General features: G+C 37.8%; 4 protein-coding genes across 4 annotated transcripts in view; 2 read left to right on the forward strand and 2 right to left on the reverse strand.

Moving 5' to 3' along the window:
• Positions 1-430: 430 nt before the first annotated feature.
• On the forward strand, positions 431-1923 carry LOC105222114 (nuclear pore glycoprotein p62). The gene has a single exon (XM_011199311.4). It carries the CDS (start codon positions 568-570, stop codon positions 1786-1788), a length of 1221 nt encoding a protein of 406 aa, XP_011197613.2. The 5' UTR covers positions 431-567; the 3' UTR covers positions 1789-1923.
• Positions 1915-3620, reverse strand: LOC105222115 (U3 small nucleolar RNA-associated protein 18 homolog). The gene is made up of 2 exons (XM_011199312.4): positions 2702-3620; positions 1915-2643 (listed from the first exon to the last, which is right to left on the reverse strand). The coding sequence occupies exons 1-2, from the start codon at positions 3500-3502 to the stop codon at positions 1915-1917; spliced, it is 1530 nt and encodes a 509-aa protein (XP_011197614.2). The 5' UTR covers positions 3503-3620.
• Positions 3621-5599: 1979 nt separating this feature from the next.
• Positions 5600-18868, reverse strand: part of LOC105222113 (uncharacterized) — a 210454-nt gene continuing 197185 nt past the window's right edge. The window contains exons 3-8 of the mRNA XM_049454017.1: positions 11738-12754; positions 11276-11675; positions 7605-7736; positions 7361-7548; positions 7118-7304; positions 5600-7041 (exon numbers count right to left, since the gene is read on the reverse strand). Coding sequence (XP_049309974.1) covers positions 6850-7041; positions 7118-7304; positions 7361-7548; positions 7605-7736; positions 11276-11675; positions 11738-12754 — 2116 coding nt within the window. The 3' untranslated portion in view covers positions 5600-6849. The remainder of the gene's footprint in view (positions 7042-7117; positions 7305-7360; positions 7549-7604; positions 7737-11275; positions 11676-11737; positions 12755-18868) is intronic.
• LOC105222112 (protein O-glucosyltransferase 2) lies at positions 7882-10747 on the forward strand. Its single transcript, XM_011199307.4, has 4 exons — positions 7882-8189; positions 8261-9176; positions 9241-9540; positions 10008-10747. The coding sequence occupies exons 1-4, from the start codon at positions 8005-8007 to the stop codon at positions 10119-10121; spliced, it is 1515 nt and encodes a 504-aa protein (XP_011197609.2). The 5' UTR covers positions 7882-8004; the 3' UTR covers positions 10122-10747.

The raw sequence follows: 18868 nt of genomic DNA on the forward strand, positions 1-18868 counted from the left end.
CATATTCTTGCATGTGTTCCAATTAATGTGGCAAGGCTTTGGTTTTTGCATTTTGCCATTCACTTCTTTTGACAAGTTCAAAATAATTTCCAGCAGTTATCTCTTTTCTGTAACGGTCTCGTCAGAGAACGTATACGTTCTCTGGTCTCGTATACAATCAGCTGGGTTTATTAGAGTTGCCGGACTAAAGATGTGTTCAGAATATTACTAAAATATTTTCTCTTTAATATGGAAAAGAGTTGTATTCAATGATATAATGAAATATTTACTATATGTAAATAATAATACATTTTTATGCAATTATTCAAATAATTTTATAAATGATTTAACATAGATATTGAAGATATTAAAATTATTTTGTCATCAATATTGATTCAAAAGTGTTTACACCAAATCACCCTGTTCCTATGAGTGTGTCAAAAGTGACAAATTGTAAAAATTCCCTCGTTCAGATTATTTCGTGCAGTTGTCAAATAAAGCAAAACACACGTTAAACATATTATTTTGTAATAAATTTTCTGTGATTACACAAATTTTAACTTGAAAAACTTTGTAGTTGATATCTCCATGAGTTTCCAACCACCAACAACAACCACAGCCGCGAGCACAGGTTTCTCGTTTGGTCTGGGAACTGCCGCTGGAGCTGCGAAGCCGGGAGCATTTTCGTTTGGCGCCACTGGTGGCGGAGACGCGGGTGCTGTAAAACCTTTGTCATTTGGTGCACCGGCTCCCACTGCAACCTCTATGGCTGCCCCCGCTGCTGTAGGGTTTGGTGGCAGTTTTCTAGGAGCCGCTACCACGACTACCGGTACAACCGGCGCTTTACCTACAGCTACAACTGCAACCACAGGCTTCTCTTTTGGTACACCAACAGCTAGCTCAGCAGCCGTGGCACCCACTGCTGCTGCACCTGCAACAAGTGCACCGTCGAGTTTTGGATTCGGTGCTGCACCGACAGCCGCCGCAACCACTGCTTCAACAGGTTTTGGGTTTGGCGCCACAGCATCGGCCGGTACAACCACAGCAATCGGGACTACTACCACATCTGTAGCTGCAGCGCCAGCTTTTTCATTGACAACAGCTAAAACCACCGCAACTGCCTTGCCAACTCTTGGTACATTAAGTGCCGCAACTGCTCCGGCCACAGGTGGTTTCGCAAATTTGAGTACTGCAACAAAAACGACAGAATCATCAGCTGTAGCAAATGCTTCACACCTAACATATAATCAATTGGAAGAGCACATTAATAAATGGACATTGGAATTAGAGGAACAAGAAAAAGTGTTTGCGGATCAAGCGACACAAATCAATGCGTGGGATAAAATTCTTATTAGTAATAATCATAAAATACTCGAGCTGAATGATGCCGTGCAAAAGGTAAAATCAGATCAGCAAACATTGGAACAGGAGTTGGAATTCATAGCCACCCAACACAAAGAACTTGAGGAAAGTATTGTACCACTACAAAAGGAATTCCTTAAATTGCCGCAGGTTGATGTGGAGCGAAGTCAAACTTACCTATTGGTTGAGAATTTAGACACGCAATTAAAACAAATGTCGGAGGATTTGAAAGAAATCATCGATAATCTAAATGAGTCGAATAAAGGACAAGATAGTACAGATCCAATTATACAAATTGGTAAAATATTGAATGCTCACATGAGCTCGCTACAGTGGATAGAGTCATCCACTACAAATATTTCCACCAAGCTCGACGATATTACGAAGATGCACGAATCATTTAAGCGTGAATCAGAACGTTCCTTTCGATCAGCTTACTACAACTAAATAATGTTTTTTAAAGGATATTCCAATTTTTCACAATATAAATACATTTTGTTAAAACCAAGTTTTCTATAAAATACGTTATTTTATTTAATTTCTGTAAAATTACAAATAAATCAAGCAATGGTCTTAATAGTATTTGTAATGTTTTAGCCGCATCAAACTCACTTTTTTGGACGTGCTGCCCAACGCCAAATATGCACTGTTGGGTGAAAATTCCACAACACGAATTTTGCCCATATCATCTTTTCTGGGGAAATTCGAGAAGACTGTAGCGCTTGGGAAGTGTGCCAACTTAACCGCAGAATCAACTTCAACGGAGCTCATAGCCAAAATTTCAGCAGTGTGATTGAACTTCACATCCGAAATTCCTGTTCGTAAATTTAAGAAAGTCTTCTCTGGCTTCGGCGTAGTAGAAAGTTGCAGCTTTTGGAAGTCATAAACGTTAACCACGCCCTCCATGCTACCCGTCGCTAGAAGTCGTTGGTCCAACGATAAATCCATTGCACTTCCCTTTAAACAGCCGTCATCAATAAAGCTGTGAGCCAAACGTTGCTTTGTCAAAGAGAATATATTGATCTTGGAAGACAAGGAACTACATATGATGTTTTTAGAATCGGCTGTAAAACACATTGAAGCTACATCGTCGTTTTGCTTAAATGTGTGTATAAGCTCTTGCGAGAAGGCATCAAATACATGCATGTTGCCGAAACGACCAGCGACGGCCATATAACGTCCACATGGAGATATTCTAAAGTTTCGCAGAGTCGTAACCTCCTCGGGCAGTTTATAGCGCATTTCCTGCGCTGACAAAAGATCGTACACATAATATATCCGCTTTGTAGATCCAAAAATAGCCTAAAAACCAAACGAAAAACAATAAAGAAATAAAAAAATAATAATGAAAAACAACTACCTTCGTGCCACACGGCTTCAACCGTGCACACATTATCGGGAATTTATCGAAACGTATATTGTGTAACTTTTCATTTTTCACGCCGTCAATGCTGTATATCGTTGCTATGCCTGATGTTCCTGTTACCAATGTTGCTGTGCTCTTTGGTATAAATTGTATACTGCTAATGGAACCTTCAGCATATGTGGCACGATTTAAATCTTTCAACCGTTTGAATTCTAAATGCGTTTGCCTTAAAGTATTCGTATCCGGTTTAGCTACAAACCCAACAGTCTGCAGCAGTGCCTCATCCTCTGCATCCTCAGACACCTTTTTGTTATCTAGCTCTGCCCATTTTGGCTGCGGCACAGTTCGTACATAACGTGCCGTTAGGTATTCTTTGTAAGATTTATCTTGACGCAAATGATTATGAGGACCTGAGAAACGTGTAGGGCGTTTTACTTCTCCCAATGTAATATCTGTGTCATCCGCGTCGGTCCAAGCAGGTTTACGCTTTCTACTATCTTTCAAATCATCATCCTCACTAGCGGCCCCGGCTTTCTTCTCATCAATGATTTTTTTAGATTCACCAACGGCGACCGCTAAATTCTCGAGCAATCCTTCTCGATCGCCAAATATAACCTTTTCCATGGGCAGTTCCTGAGTGTCATCGCTGATGGTGGTGTTCTTGTTGCTCGATGCTGCATTGTGTTTATTTTCGTTACTTTTATTTTCTGTCTTTAATTTCTCGCGCATCAAATTTTCGTATTCTTCAGCGCATTCCAGCAGATCCTGAATGCTTTCATTTTCACTATCACTCATTTTATTTGTTGTTAAATGACCAAGTTACTAGAAAATAAAGTAAACCCACTTTATTTTAATTGAAAACCTGCACCACAAAAACTTTGTTTTGGTTTTTCTGACAACTGACACACGTGTGTAGAACTTATGGGTACAGTGATGTCGAAATGATTACGACGCTAAAAATATTGAATTCTTTATAAACCAATTAACAGTAGGGGATACTATTATTACTTTAAATATATCTGAGCTGATTAGAGGGAATTGGAGATTTTTTATTGTAAAGTAAAATAAATTTAAAAAAAAATTAAGTAGTGGGTTCCTGAGCAGGGATCTAATAATTACTATCACGAAACGAGTAGAATTTAAATTAATTTTGTTGTGGACGACCTACTGGTATTGTTAACCGATGGAATCCGCTGTCAACGGATACGCGGATGATATTATAGCCAGAGGTAAATTTGAGGGCACTCTCCATGACTTAATCTTCTTAATTGGCGTAGACACCGCTTATGCGATTATAGCCGCCCCATGACTTAATACATAGACAAAAAGGGTGAGACTTCATCCCGTTCACGATACGGTTTCTGCTCGGCCTCAGAAACCTTACACTTGGGGGCAGAGACGTAGAGATGACCAATATGGTCAAATATCTTGTTTTAACCGTGGATTCCATTATGCGGGGAAGCAGCATGTTGACCTGACCTTGGTCAAGGCGACTAAAGCACTAATGCAATCGGCTGGCTGGAAAGTTCAGGGGCTGCAAGCCAAGGATTGTCAGCTGGTTGTACACCATGATTGTGCGAGGAATTATCACATATGGAGTGGTGGCTTGAGTTTTGACAGCATCGCAGACTTCGGTAAGACTTTACCTATCGAAAATGCAACGACTCGCCTGCATCTGCGTGTCGGGTGTCATGCGCACAGGTTCTGAAGTCATGCTGGATCTCACACCGCTTTACCTACTAATCGGTCAGGTAGTCAAACACACACTGCTCCAAATGAATTCAGAAGGGTTTGGCAGAGGCAAGGTTATCTCTTCCCAGTGATTGAAGAACTTAAGTGGCGAAATAGCACTGGCTCTTATCCCAAGTTATAGCATTACCCAAAGTAAAGAAGTTCAAGGTTGCCCTCCGCAGTAAGACCGAATGTACCGACTCCGATCTCGAGTTCCTGCTTAGGGACATTACAATCAAGAAGTACACCGACTGCTCAAAAACGTCGGTGGGAATTGTTGAAGTGTTCACAGGACCACGTCCCAAATTCTCCATACTTATGGGTAGTTTTCCGAACATATTTCGAAGTCTTTGCTATAAGTCAGTGCGTGGAGATAAAGCCTCAACGCAAGTTAGAGAGGGATATTGGCAACATCCCGAAGGCATACACCATACCAAGTTGCAAATGGGCGGTTACAACCTTAAAAGGTTTAAATACATATATAATCAACCTCCCCAGGGACACACTTGAGTCGCTACTTCTCGCCTTCTATACTGGCCACTATAAGTTTATATAACATGGGCTCAGCATCTTGGGCGAATTGCCGTGTCTGTGACATGGAGCCTGTAACTCCAGTACACCTGCTAATTAATTGCACAGCAGGCTGAAGGCGCAATATAAAGGCCCTTGGATCCAATTTTTCAAATAGGGATCCCATCGTCTCAATAGCATCTAGCAGTATGTTGGAATTTATCAATAGTCTGTGGCTAAGTGAGTCGTTGTGACTTAGGAGAGGGCACAATAGACCTTAGGTTGCGGTGCAATCCTCATTTATTTACCTTTGTATAGAAAACTTTTGTATTTGATGATTTACCTGCACGAAATTAGACATGGATTATTGCCCAAGGCAAGGATACAACCTTCAAAGAAATTGTTTAGATCGGATCACTGAGGCATATACATAGCTGCCATACAAACTGACCGATCATAATCAAGTTCTTGTATGAAAAAAACTTTTGTATTTAGCGAGATATCTTCACAATTATCCAAAGCAACGGTACAGCATCCGAAATTGTTCAAAAGTTACTACCTTCCTTCCCTTCCTAAATTATTATTTTTTCCTTTCTATGAGGCATACTTACCTACTTGTCCGCAAAGCCAAATTAAATTTAACACAGTTAATTCTTTTATAACTATTTTATTTATTGTCTACAAAATCTCTTACAAATACTATATTTGTTTTGTCCATTACGAATTCTATTTAAGAGTATATTGAAGGTTCTGTACATTTTTGGATTGATTGCATAAATATGAATAACAATGAATACAAGAAAAAAACCAAACAAATGTCATAATTACTGGTAAAAATAGACAAAAACAAGTAAATGATGCGAAAGTATAAAATATGTTGCTGATATGAGGAAGGAATAATATTTACAATATGATAACTGAATTGAGTTTAAATATTAAATTGATGAAGTTGACATAATTGTCGCGAGAAATGTGTGAAATTGAAATATGAAGAAACTTTACTTCAATTTCGAAGAGATAAACTTATGTTGGACAGTTAGTTAATGCAATTAGTTAAAGAAGTTGCTTTGTTTTACTTAAATATTTAACTGCACATAATTTGTTTTTAAATATGCTGCAATTTAACTAAATTTTAGGGCAAAATATTGTCACATAACCGGCCAATTTTTATTTATAATTTTTCGAATATTGCTAACGTTACTGGAGACTTTTACGTCAAAGGCGCTACGTCACAATAGGAATTTCATGCATAGAATTTACTACAAAGTCCGATGCGTTGATGAATTTGGCAATTGTTTTGCTAACAATAGAATACTTTCCAATATTAAATATTTATATACATTTATGTATATATTTATAGTTTTTAAAAATAATGTTTCTATGCATGTTCGAAAATAATGTACATAAGTATGTATTTTATGCAATATGTATGATAAAATAAGTTAATATCTGTAAAACAAATAACAAATAAGGATGTAAATGTATATATAATTGGCTATCAACGAAAACTAAAACAAAAAAAATAATCATAATTTCAAAAACAAAATCAAATCAACCCGAAAATTTGGTACAATTACATTTTAGATGCAAGTGTGTAGTTATGTATGTATGTATGTGTTATGTATGCGAATAGTTTGTATGTATGTTTTCGGGAGCGCATGAAATTTTTTCGGCACAAATTCGTATTTCCGCTTTATTTCCAGTAGTGCAGAAGTTTTCAATTGAAAAATAACTGTTCACTTGAAAAGAGTTTCGTTTCGTAAATAATCGCGCTGCTTTTAAAACTACTTTCTTTGAATTGAAACTGCTTTGCGGTTGATTTTTTTTAGGTGTATGAAAACATTTGTTGTCTTCAACTACAATTTACGCTTCCAAGTAGGTGCACGAAGGTTGCTCAATGTTTATGAAGTCGATGCTGTGCTACCCATAGGTTGTGGTGCACGTGGACGGATCATCATGGTAGCCTTCTTGAGGGTGTAATCCCAGCCGCGCCAACGGAACCAAACGATGCCTTGACGGGCAGTTAAATCTTGTGGATCGTGTAAATAAAGGCCATTTAGACCACGACCGCATGACTTCCACCACCAGCCGCCCTAAAAGCAAAATAAAAACAAACAAATATTAAAAATTGAAAAATAATTATGCAAAAATGGTTTAGAGCGTTATTACCTTCAGCATACTAGCACAATTCAGTGAGCTCCGATCGTTATCTCTATTATAAGTCGAGAAAGGACTGTTATTTGAGCCGTACCAGGGATCATTAAGCGAGTCGCCTGCATTGCCTTCGTAACCATCGATCTCTAATTTATAGTAATCAGCTTCGGAATGGATTTTAAAGTGTGAATATTGCGCATATCTAGTTAAACAATTTTTTTGTTTATTAATATTAAAATGTTTATGGCATAAATATACCTCTTATTGCCCTCAAAGTCCTCTAGCTCTACACGCAGCGCGTAATCCTCATTATTGGTGAGCATATAAATATTTTCATTACCTAACCAAAACTCTTTTGCTGGGTCACCAAAACCGTTCTTGTAGTCGGCCCAGTCGCGATTGAAGTTCTCTCGCGGCTCACCGAAATCATCACGCCTTTGTATAACCTTAAAATGAAACAAAGTTAATAAAATATTGAAAATTTATTGTTTAAAAAATCTACCGTCCAACCGCCATCAGCGACTTCCTGTTCACAGAAGACCTTTAAAAACCAATAGGTTGTACCACGAATCTGCAGATAAAACACACCAGAATGACGCATACCAGCGTTTAAAAGGTCAACACACGAAAAACCCTAAAAATAATTAATAAACATTTAGAAAACGTTAATATTGAATTAATCTTTTTAAATAAAGTATTGCTTTTATAAAAAAGTCTGGCACGGTGTGTAGTGCGTTGCAAATTAAATAACCCATCAAATTATTTGTTACAATTACTTACAATCTGGCAACATCGCCATCAGGTGTAATTTTTGCTTATCAGTTGAAGTTTGCTGTTTGTTTGGAAAATTTTTAGCGTCATAAAAGTATATATATTTTATAGTTAGTGGAAGAAGTTGTGCAATGTTGTGGTTTACTCCTTTATTACCAATTTTGCTAACAATATTTGATTTGGCTTACTCTATCGATGAGAGTCGGTTAGTGGATGCTGAAAAAACACTGGTGTGGGGACCTGGCTTGAAGCCGGATGAAGTAGTTTTACCAGCGCGTTACTTTTTCATACATGCTGTGGACAAAAATGGGCGCAAGTATGTTGAATATTTGCATAAATAGTGAAAGCGTTGACAAATAACAAATTTCTCCGTTTTTTTTATTACAGATTTGAGCAATCACCCCCACAGGAATTTCAAGTGCTTATCAAAGGCAATTCGCCGCATGGAAAATGTCGGTCAAATGTCAATTTCATCGATCGCGGCGATGGCTCCTCGATTATACGCTATACTATCGCCGATTGGTGTGATCAAGTTGAATTGGAAGTGCGTTATAACGGCTCACATGTGGCACATTCCCCGTATGTTATATATAACAAAGTATATTCGGAACGTTGCTACTGCCCACAAGATTTAAAATTGTGGATGTTGCACAACAATTGTCCGTCAGGTTTGAATGACAAACAAATCGCTTGGGACTTGCATTCATTTAAGCGTGTCAACTTTAGCGCTATACGAGAAAATCTTTTGAGGCGCTACAATCAACCGGAGAGCGTATCGTTGTGTCATTATGTAGTGAAACAGCAACAAATATGGCGGCAATGTTATGGCAAGTATACTGGTTTCAAAATGTTCATGGATGCAACCTTGTTGGCATTAGGCCGTGTTGCTTTACTGCCAGATATGGAATTCTACTTGAATTTGGGCGATTGGCCGCTATCGAAAAAAGGCGGACAACAGCGTACTTCTGGTCCATATCCAATATTCTCGTGGTGCGGTAGTGATGACTCGTACGACATAGTGCTGCCTACATACGACATAACCGAGTCCACGGTAGAGAATATGGGACGTGTAACGTTGGATATGTTGTCTGTGCAAAAAAGCGAATATCCATGGGACATCAAGGAAGCTAAAGCTTTCTGGCGCGGCAGAGATTCGCGTCGCGAGCGACTTGAATTAATTGAATTGGCGCGTAAGCATCCCAATTGGTTAAATGCATCACTAACGAATTTCTTCTTCTTCCGCAACGAGGAAGACAAGTACGGTCCAAAAGTGCCGCATATATCGTTTTTGGAATTCTTTCGGGTGAGTGAAAAGTGTTAAATACACGTAACATGCATATATTAAGGACAACGTTTGTATTTTACAGTATAAATACCAGCTAAATGTGGATGGTGTCGTCGCTGCTTATCGCTTTCCCTATTTGCTTGCCAGCGATTCGTTGGTATTCAAACAAGATTCGGGTTTCTATGAACACTTCTACGGCAAATTATCGCCGTATAAACATTATGTGCCATTTAAACGCGATTTAAGTGATTTAATTGAACGTCTACAGTGGGCAAAAGAAAATAACGATCGCGCACGTGAAATTGTGTCCGAAGCACGTAAATTCGTCGAAGAAAATCTAATGCCACAGCACATTTACTGCTATCATATGGCTTTATTTAAGGTAAGTGCATTGTATATTTTGTTTATTTTTCTACATTTTATCCAACAATATATTTTTTTATTTTTATATTATTTACTTTTTTATTTATTTATTCTTATTTTCGAATTTTTTTTTCTATATTTTTATATATGTATATATAGTTATTTATATTTTTTATACTTTTTTATTTAAAATTATTTTGCCTACTTTTGTTAACCTTACATTTTCACATAAACATCGTCAGCTATTCCCTATTCCCTGTTCCCTACTGATCAAATATTTTTAATTTTTGGCTGTTTTCTTTTGTATTTATCCCGTTTGTATTCCCGCTTTCGTCATACTTTTAATTTTTTACATAACTACCGTCATCTGCATATTTTAACTAATATTTTTCGCCTCTAGATTTAATATGAATTCATCCCATCCCATCTTAGTCTAAGTTTTTCGTCTATTTTCTCAAAATAACTGTTATTGTTTAATGCTTTTAGGAATGGAGCACCCGTCTAGTCTCGCCCATTACTGTGTTGCCTGGCATGGAGAAGGTCGAACAGGTCTACACTTGTTCTTGCAAAGAACCGCCTTACCCAAGAGATGAACTGTAGATGCAATATACACCATGCGTCTGCTATCTTCGTACTTATTAATATACAGATATATTATAATACCTTCAATTTGCTCGCCATCCCATTAATGTTCCCACTCATATATTTCTAAGTTTTGGCCTGCCGAAATCACATTCCATCCGCAGTTTTAATTTTAAACTGTTCTTTTAAGGCTGCCTTCATTCCTTTTTCACAGCCTGCCTCTGAAGTATTTTACTTTAAGTTTCTTTATCTACATAATGATATGTAGTATATATGTATACAGAGAATTTGTCTCTATGTCGTATTATCTATTGATATTCTACGTTTTGCCATACCAATAAGTTAGATTACCTTAAACTTGGATAAATAAGCATTGCCATGTTTTTACAACTTTTATACTTTTTTAAGCAAATTTTTTACGAAGGGTGTGAAAATGATATCATTCCAAATTGTACTTAAATTGCGCATCGGTGTATTTTAGTTAAGAAAAAATATATACGCGAAGGATATATATTAGCAAAATTTTATAACGTCTCGAGTGTACTCAAAACAAAGCGAACAACTTAGCGAAAATTACAAAAACATCAAAAAAAAAAAATAAATAAATAAATGTATATGTGTCTGTGCAATATAATAAATAGTTTTTTTCTGTGTGTTTAAACTGTTGATTTGTCGGAACCGCCGACCGTATGGCTGCCATACAAACTCAACGATCGGAATAAAGTTATCGTATGACAAATTTTTTAATTTGACGAGTTATCTTCACGAAATTTGGCATGGACTATTTCCAAAAGCAACCATATGATATAAGAAAATATTTTCGAAATCGGATCACTATAGCATATAGCTGCTATACAAGCTGAATCATCAAGTTCAGGTCCTCGTACGTGAAAATTTTTTTGTTTGAAGAGATATTTCAATGTTTGAGATAACCTTTTGTTGTTGTTATTACTGTTATAATCTCCGAACATATTTTCAGATCGTACCACTATATCGTTTAATTGACATACAATGTGGTTATTTTTCAAATCGGACCACTATAACGATCAACATCAAGGTCTTGTATGGAAACCTCGTTATTTGTGAAGAGTATGCCAGCTTCTCTGTAGTCGAAGTTAACGCTTTTCTTGTTTTTTTTACAAAAATGTTCCCGCTAAATTACACAAACTAACCTTTATGTCCTTCAGTGCGAGAATGTCAGTGGAGAATGTCGAATTCACCACAGACGGTTTATTTTTCACGCTGGGGAAAATAATACCACCTTTGCGCGAAAGTGGCTTGGCCGATGTTGTTGTGGTAGTAGCAGCCGATGATGCGACACTTGCTGTGGAAGCGCCTGTATTACCAGCCAAATTAGCAGCCATTTGCGCAGCGGTAACGGTATATGCGGTTACCGTAGGCTGACTGCCCACAGACACCGATGGACTGGGCGTCGTCGTAGCAGCATTGGTGTATGCGTTAAGCGTGGCAGTTGTTGCGGCCGCTGTCGGTGGTGGCGCGGTCGAGCTGGCGCTGGAGCCGATCGGTGTGGTGGGCATATTCGCTTCGGGATACTCATCGATTACGGAGTAGCTGCGTGGCAGTAAAGTAAAGTTATTAAAATTAAAATTTTTATCATAACCATCATTACTTACCGATTTGGATCATATTCGACGAGTCGATCAATAGTGGGATCCATCAGCAATTCAGCTGGCACTGGACGCTGTGCCAACAGCTGCACATCATCTTCTTGCTTCTTCAAGCGTTTCTCCACCATATCCAAGTTGTTGATTATTTGATTCGTTTTCGCCTTCAAATCGTGATGTATCTCACCGATAGCGCGTTCCTGTCGCTGCGTTTGCGTTAGCAAAGCATCGGATTTGGGTAGCAAATCATTGATAACGGAGGACTTTGTGCCCACCACAACGTCCCACACCTCGTCCATTTTCTCCGACACGGAGACCATTGGTCGTATTTGCTTAACGAGCGCATCGATTTTACTCGATTTTATAATCGGCATCGCTGTTGTTGTAGCATTCAATGAATTCAGCTGCTCTTGATGATCCACGACGGCTTCGTGTATATCGCCAACCATGCGCAACATACGTCCCACATTCTCCGATACAATATTTATATGGAATTGCAGTTTCTTATCGATATTGTCGGTGGTGTCGCGCAATTCATTTAATTCCGTTGACACGTGATTCATTACTTCCGCATTCATTGCTTTTGTTATCTCGACAACATTCATGCTTATGGGCTTCTTCTCGCTCGCCTCCGCATTAATATCGTCCACTTGTAGGAAATTATTATCGATTTGTGTTTTGAGCACCTCGAGCTTCGTGTCAATATCGCTCACTTTTTGGTCGAGCAGCAATAGACGATTGTCCAAAAGCTCTGCATTGGCCATATTGGCAATGCGTGCTGAGCGTCCACTTCCATTGCCGCTATCATGTGTGGAGCCGTGTATGTCGTTGGTGATTTTGTTGTCTAGTGTGCGTAGCTTGGAGATGACAGCGTCGGTTTTGAGTAGATTGTCGGCTACACGGTTGTCCAGCGCCTCCATGCGCTTCACCATGTGTTCGACGGACTTGTCAAGACTGTCGATGCGCTTCAATTTGCCCTCGAGCGTCGATATTATGACCTCAAAGATATTGAGGAGCTGTTGTTCTCTGCAAGAAAGTACAAAAAGTTGAAGTTTATGAAACCATAAGCAATAAAATAAATATGTTTCATAGGATTTCAATAGTGAATACTAAAATATTAGGATATTTGAGAAATATTAAGTGGATATTAGGGGTATGCGAATCCAGTTCGATTCGAGTCGAATCGAATCCTTAGATTCGATTCGATATTCGAGTCAAATATCGAATATTTCGAATAGTTCGAACTATTCGAATTACTCGAACTATTCGAATTACTCGAACTATTCGAATTATTCGAACTATTCGAATAATGCGAATATACGGGTCGTTTGATTTTTTGAAAATTTTAAACGAAAATGACAAATGTACGTCAGATGCATGACAGAGATTCAGATACTACTGGCGCTAATTAAAAAATCATGCAAATAGTCAAATATTAAAATTATTCGAATTATTCGAACTATTCGAATAGTTCGAGTAATTCGAATAGTTCGAGTAATTCGAATAGTTCGAGTAATTCGAATAATGCGAATATTCGGGTCGAATCTCGAATCGAATAATTCGGTTCGATTCGCGTCGAATAATTCGAAATTTCGAATATTCGCATGCCCCTAGTGGATATGTCAACGTTCACATAACAGTTGTGTCAACTTAACCGGAATAACCTCGGATTTTTTATTGGTGAAAGACGTTGAAATCAGTAGTTTAGCTTCAAATTATTCAAAAATTTACTCTTACAGTATAACAACAATAACTAGCGTGTTATATAAGGTTAGTCCATCCAGTTGCAGGACCGTAATCGCGGTATTAGATCTCCCTATACATATACATATGTATGTATAACCTCACTAACGAGAAAGTTTTGGAAAGCTCTTAAGGTCCTGTTTAATTCGTCAAAACTTACACGTGGCTCAAATGCTCACGAACACCATTAGAAGGACAAAACTAAGCATTTGCTAGCGTTTAGGAAGAATAATAGTTGCTTAAAAGGCGCCCAATTAGACGTACTAAAAGATTAACTTACGAAGCTCTTTAATAATTCGTTTCCCTTTTCATATTGGACTTATAAAAAAACGTTAAAGGAATCCCAGGCAAGATGGGCAAAAAAACTTTATTTGGTCACCCACTTCGCAATTCGTCGCCACTTTCTCATTTTATAAGCTATATAGCACCATCGCCGCTCTTCTGCTTATACTACCCTTTTCATCTCAGGGAGACACCAGCACTTCTTCGGAAAGAATAAGTACACCTTACTCCTGTTTGAAGGGCAAATGGAAAAAACTGAGCTTCAATCTTGTTAGCGAGTTCGGGGCACTCATATCATTTCTTCTTCTTTGGCACTACAACCGTGGGTAGCTCTGGGTTGAGAACGCGGAACGCGTCAGTTTCCCCTATATTATGCGAAGTCATGTCAGTTGTACAACTCCAAGTGGAGATAGGTCGCTAAGCATTTGGTCCTTCCATTGGAAGCGATGGCGCCTTGGCTTCCATTGCCTACCCATGGGTCTCGAGTCGAAGGAGATTTCGGTGAAGCATCACATTCAATGTGGACGACATGACCTAACCAGCGAATTCTTTAAATTTGTATGTGCTTAACTGTATCCATGTCGACGCATAGCTCATAAAGTTCGTGGTTCTATCTTCTTCATTCATATATAATATATTCATCGCTCACGCGTTTGGCTCCAAAGATCTTGCGAAGAACAGTTCTCTCGAATACTCCAAGTGTTTTCTCATCTCGGTTCCTTTTTCTGTGCCGTATAATTGGACGGGAATAATGATAGAGTGAATTTTTTGAAGACATTCAACACCTGGATAGCGGCGCCTTTCCTATAGAGGGACTGGACATTCCAGGTGCAAATGCGTAAATCGTGTTCCTTTATGATTTTGCTCTGGTCGTCAACGTTTGGGGAGGTCAATATCCAGGGCTTTCGTGTTCCTTACATTGGAATTACATTTTAACGTGCCGGGTCCCAAACCCAACGGTACAACACCAGCTGGTGAGAAAGTTTCGGTGACCCACGATTACTTCGGATTGGCTCCATCAAGGCTCCCTCACTAAGGACCCTGAGATCTACAACAGAAAACCAACTTATGAATTCTTGCCATCGTTTTCACTGACTTGTGACACAGTGCATTGTTTTGACGACTCAGTATTTTCTTTTCTTCTAATGCGTCCGTTTTTCGTCGATTTCGTCCTTCAAACGGGCCAATAACGCTATATATAAGTCGTTGTGGTCTTTCCTTTTTCAAGGTGGTGAATAAGAATAATTCCATGCGCACACCAAAAATTCAGACTCCATAACCCTGTCAGCCGACTTTTGCGTTTTTCCAAGCTTTGGATGACTGTCGCTTGGACTTCGGAGTGAAATGATGGAGCTATGTTTCATCCATTGTCACATTTCGATGCAAAAACTCTGATTTATCATGCTTGAACATTTCCAAACACTGCTCCGAAGCATCAACTCGTCATAGTTTTTGGCCGAAAGTAAACTCACGCGGCACCCACTTAGCTCAGAGCTTTCTCATACCCAAATATTCGTGAAAGATAAGAGGTACACGTTATCGTTAGAGTTCCTCATATCGCGAACAACTTCACTTTATAGCCATATAAATAAATTTGGGGACTTTTTTGATGGTTTCGTGGGTAACAACCTCTTTTGGGCGTCCGCTGCGTTCATTGTCTTCGGTGCCCATATCACCAAGACTATACTTAACATACCAATCAATTGGTTGATTTTCCTGGGGCAGTGCCGGGCTATTGATACTCCAAACTCGCGAAATTGCAATTTTAAATTTCTCGTTATTTTTCTCGTATTTATTTTAAGGTATGTAATAGCAATAGTAATCCCAATGAAAACATTCAAAAGACTTAAGCAACGAACCTGTCCATGGAGTTTGAGAAATAGTCAAAAATGTGATAATAAGTGAATACCTAATTGAATTTCTTTGTTGAAAAATATAACTTTTTATTAAATTTTTTTTCACTAATTTGAATTTTTTTTTATTGTTTGTTAAAAATTGAAATATTGTTATGTTATACATTTTTTCCAAATATATGTATTTTTTTTGTGGAAGAGTCATATGTTTACATATAGTATATAGATTTGTATACGTAAATTGAAATAGCTAAATTCAAGAAGTCTGCCTTCGAGGATTCTTTGAAGAAATTTCAAAGCAGTGGCTATCTGAGTAGAAAACCATTTTTAGGAGCAGTTAGAAAACCATCTTCTATGCAGAATCCGCAAGTAGTATAGAATATTAGCCTAAAGGTTGAAAAATCATAGAAGACCTTAAAGCTGAAATCACTGCCAGAACTATATGAAAAAAGCTCCTGGAAGCTGGTTTGAACGCTCGATTGCACGCAAAAAAGCACTTGTGACTAAGAAAATGCCTCAACAACGTCTCCGGTAGGCTATAAAGCACCAAAGCTGGACTGAAGTCGATTGACAGAAAGTAATCTTCTCTAACGAGTCCATGTTCATCATGTTATGTAGCAACGGGATGGTGTACGCAAGGAAAAAAACTGCTGAACACTATACAAATTTTTGGAGTGTCTAATATTAACTCTAACTAACGATTAAAAACTTTATTTTGGATATAATAACACACACAATATAAAAGATCAAAATCTAAGACACTTAGTCAAACAAAATAAAAATAAAGGAAAAACCACGACTTTTTAACTGTCCGGATTTCAATTTCCGCCACTATTTATTCTAGTAAGCTTTGAGCAGACATAAAATTTTTAACGCATAACTCCTAAAACATTGTAAATAGTAATTTGTAGATATATATTTTTATGCTTTAACTAGTTTTCCTTAAATTATTGAAAAAATGTAATTCCTTCTGCTGATGCTGATTTATACCCAATTCCCAGCCTGTTTAATTCAGAGCATTAAAGCTCAACGGGCAACAAGCAAACTGCTTTAAAAAGTGCTTTAAATAAGCTTAACAAATGTAGAAGTAAATAAAATCAGAGCACAATTTCGCACAATGCGTCAACGTGATTTATGTACGCGTCTGACCTCAAACTGCTCCTTTCTTGCGTATTCATGTACATGTCGCATAGAGCACACTTACAACATGCGATACACACGATATGCAGATACATTTCGGTTACATTCGCTACACATGTACGCGGCCATGTTGTCAGCAGTAGTCATCGTGTAACCTATCCAATTTCTAGTTGCGTTCTCCTGGCCTTTTTTTCTCTAAATATTTTCAACGCCTTTTTATGGTGTTTTTTTGGTTTTTTTTCTGTTTTTTGTTGTTTTAATCGGTTTTTGTGTTTTTTTTTTGTTGGTTTTTGCTGGTTTTTGTAGTTTTGTTGTTAGTGTTTGTTGTTTTTTGCTTCTTTTTTGTAGTTTGTTGTTAGTGTTTGTTGTTTTTTCAGGCTTTTTTAAACTTTGTTGTTGTTGCTTTTTGCAATAGCCTCAATTGGCAGCAGACGAGGTGTTGGGCATCGTGTGTTAGATGTCTCCAAATAAATAATGCTGCTGCAGCATATGCGCCAAATAGTCATATACACACACACAAGCGCTCATCTGTATGTGTGGCTGTGCGTTACTAGGTGACACCCTGTGCGACAGTGACAACTAACCGGCGAGCAGCTATAAAACCTTAAAACACATTCATTATAGGCTTGGTGTTGTCATGTCTTACATTTGTTGTTGTGCACTTGTGTTTTTGTTGTATTTGCTGTAATTTTTATACCCTGAACAGGGTATTTTAAGTTTGTCACGAAGTTTGTAACACCCAGAAGGAAGCGTCGGAGACCCAATAAAGTATATATATACATGATCAGTATATGTTGCATATATACGACTAGTCCCTCAGTTTTTAAGATATCGTTTTGAAATTTTGCAAACGTCATTTTCTCTTCAATAAGCTGCTCATTTGTCGGAACTGCCGATATCGGACCACTGTAACATATAGCTGCCATACAAACTGAATGATCGGAATCAAGTTCCTGTATGGAAAACTTTCACATTTGACAAGATATATTCACGAAATTTGGTATAGATTATTTTCTAAGGCAACAATGTAATCTCCGAAGAAATTGTTCAGATCTGTTAACTATAACATATAGCTGCCATACAAACTGAACGATCAGAATCAAGTTCTTGTATAGAAAACTTTCACATTTGATAAGATATATTCACGAAAATTGGTATAGATTATTTTCTAAGGCAACAATGTGATCTCCGAAGAAATTATTCAGATCGGTTAACTATAGCATATAGCTGCCATACAAACTGAATGATCGGAATCAAGTTCTTGTATGGAAAACTTTCACATTTGACAAGATATATTCACGAAATTTGGTATAGATTATTTTCTAAGGCAACAATGTAATCTCCGAAGAAATTGTTCAGATCGGTTAACTATAGCATATAGCTGCCATACAAACTGAACGATCGGAATCAAGTTCTTGTATGGAAAACTTTCACATTTGACAAGATATATTCACAAAATTTGGTATAGATTATTTTCTAAGGCAACAATGTAATCTCCGAAGAAATTGTTCAGATCGGCTCAATATAGCATATAGCTGCCATACAAACTGAACGGTCGGAATCAAGTTTTTGTATGGAAAACTTTCGCATTTGAAGTGGTATCTTCACGAAATTTGGTACAGATTATTTTCTAAGGCAACAATGTAATCTCCGAAGAAATTATTCAGATCGGTTAACTATAGCATATAGCTTCCATACACATTGAACACGTAGTTACTAACATAAAAGAACCTGTGAAGGGTATTTAGCTTGGGTGTAACCGAAGTTAACGTTTTTTCTTGTTTTTACATATATTTAAAATCTACGTTATTTATGCAATATTCATCACTGCTGTTTTTTTTTTCATTATTGCCATTGCTTTTGCGAGTGGTTATGAATGAAAGCAACATTTTCCTGGGGCAAAGGGTATGCGTGGACCAGGGTGTCTGCCGTTGTGTTGGTCAATTAGCGCTTGCCTCCGTAAGCGTGCGACTTTTAGTACATACATACATATATGTCTGTGTATCTATGTAAGCTTTGCTTAATCGTTAGCCATACTGGTGAATAAATATTTACAAATTTACAACAAAAATGTCGCACTTGCAACGCGCATCGACAGAAAAGCGTACTGCACTGAATTATA

This window comes from Bactrocera dorsalis, chromosome 3, assembly GCF_023373825.1.
Source record: "Bactrocera dorsalis isolate Fly_Bdor chromosome 3, ASM2337382v1, whole genome shotgun sequence".
NCBI classification, from domain to species: Eukaryota; Metazoa; Arthropoda; class Insecta; order Diptera; family Tephritidae; genus Bactrocera; species Bactrocera dorsalis.

Excerpts from the sequence above, each read along its gene's own strand:
- LOC105222114 (XM_011199311.4), top strand. The coding sequence starts at position 568 with ATGAGTTTCCAACCACCAACAACAACCACAGCCGCGAGCACAGGTTTC.
- LOC105222115 (XM_011199312.4), bottom strand. The coding sequence starts at position 3,502 with ATGAGTGATAGTGAAAATGAAAGCATTCAGGATCTGCTGGAATGCGCT. Across the intron at positions 2,644-2,701 it reads TGAAGCCGTGTGGCACGAAG|GCTATTTTTGGATCTACAAA; the intron begins GTAGTTGTTTTT and ends TTTGGTTTTTAG.
- LOC105222112 (XM_011199307.4), top strand. The coding sequence starts at position 8,005 with ATGTTGTGGTTTACTCCTTTATTACCAATTTTGCTAACAATATTTGAT. Across the intron at positions 9,177-9,240 it reads CGTTTTTGGAATTCTTTCGG|TATAAATACCAGCTAAATGT; the intron begins GTGAGTGAAAAG and ends TGTATTTTACAG. Across the intron at positions 9,541-10,007 it reads ATCATATGGCTTTATTTAAG|GAATGGAGCACCCGTCTAGT; the intron begins GTAAGTGCATTG and ends TAATGCTTTTAG.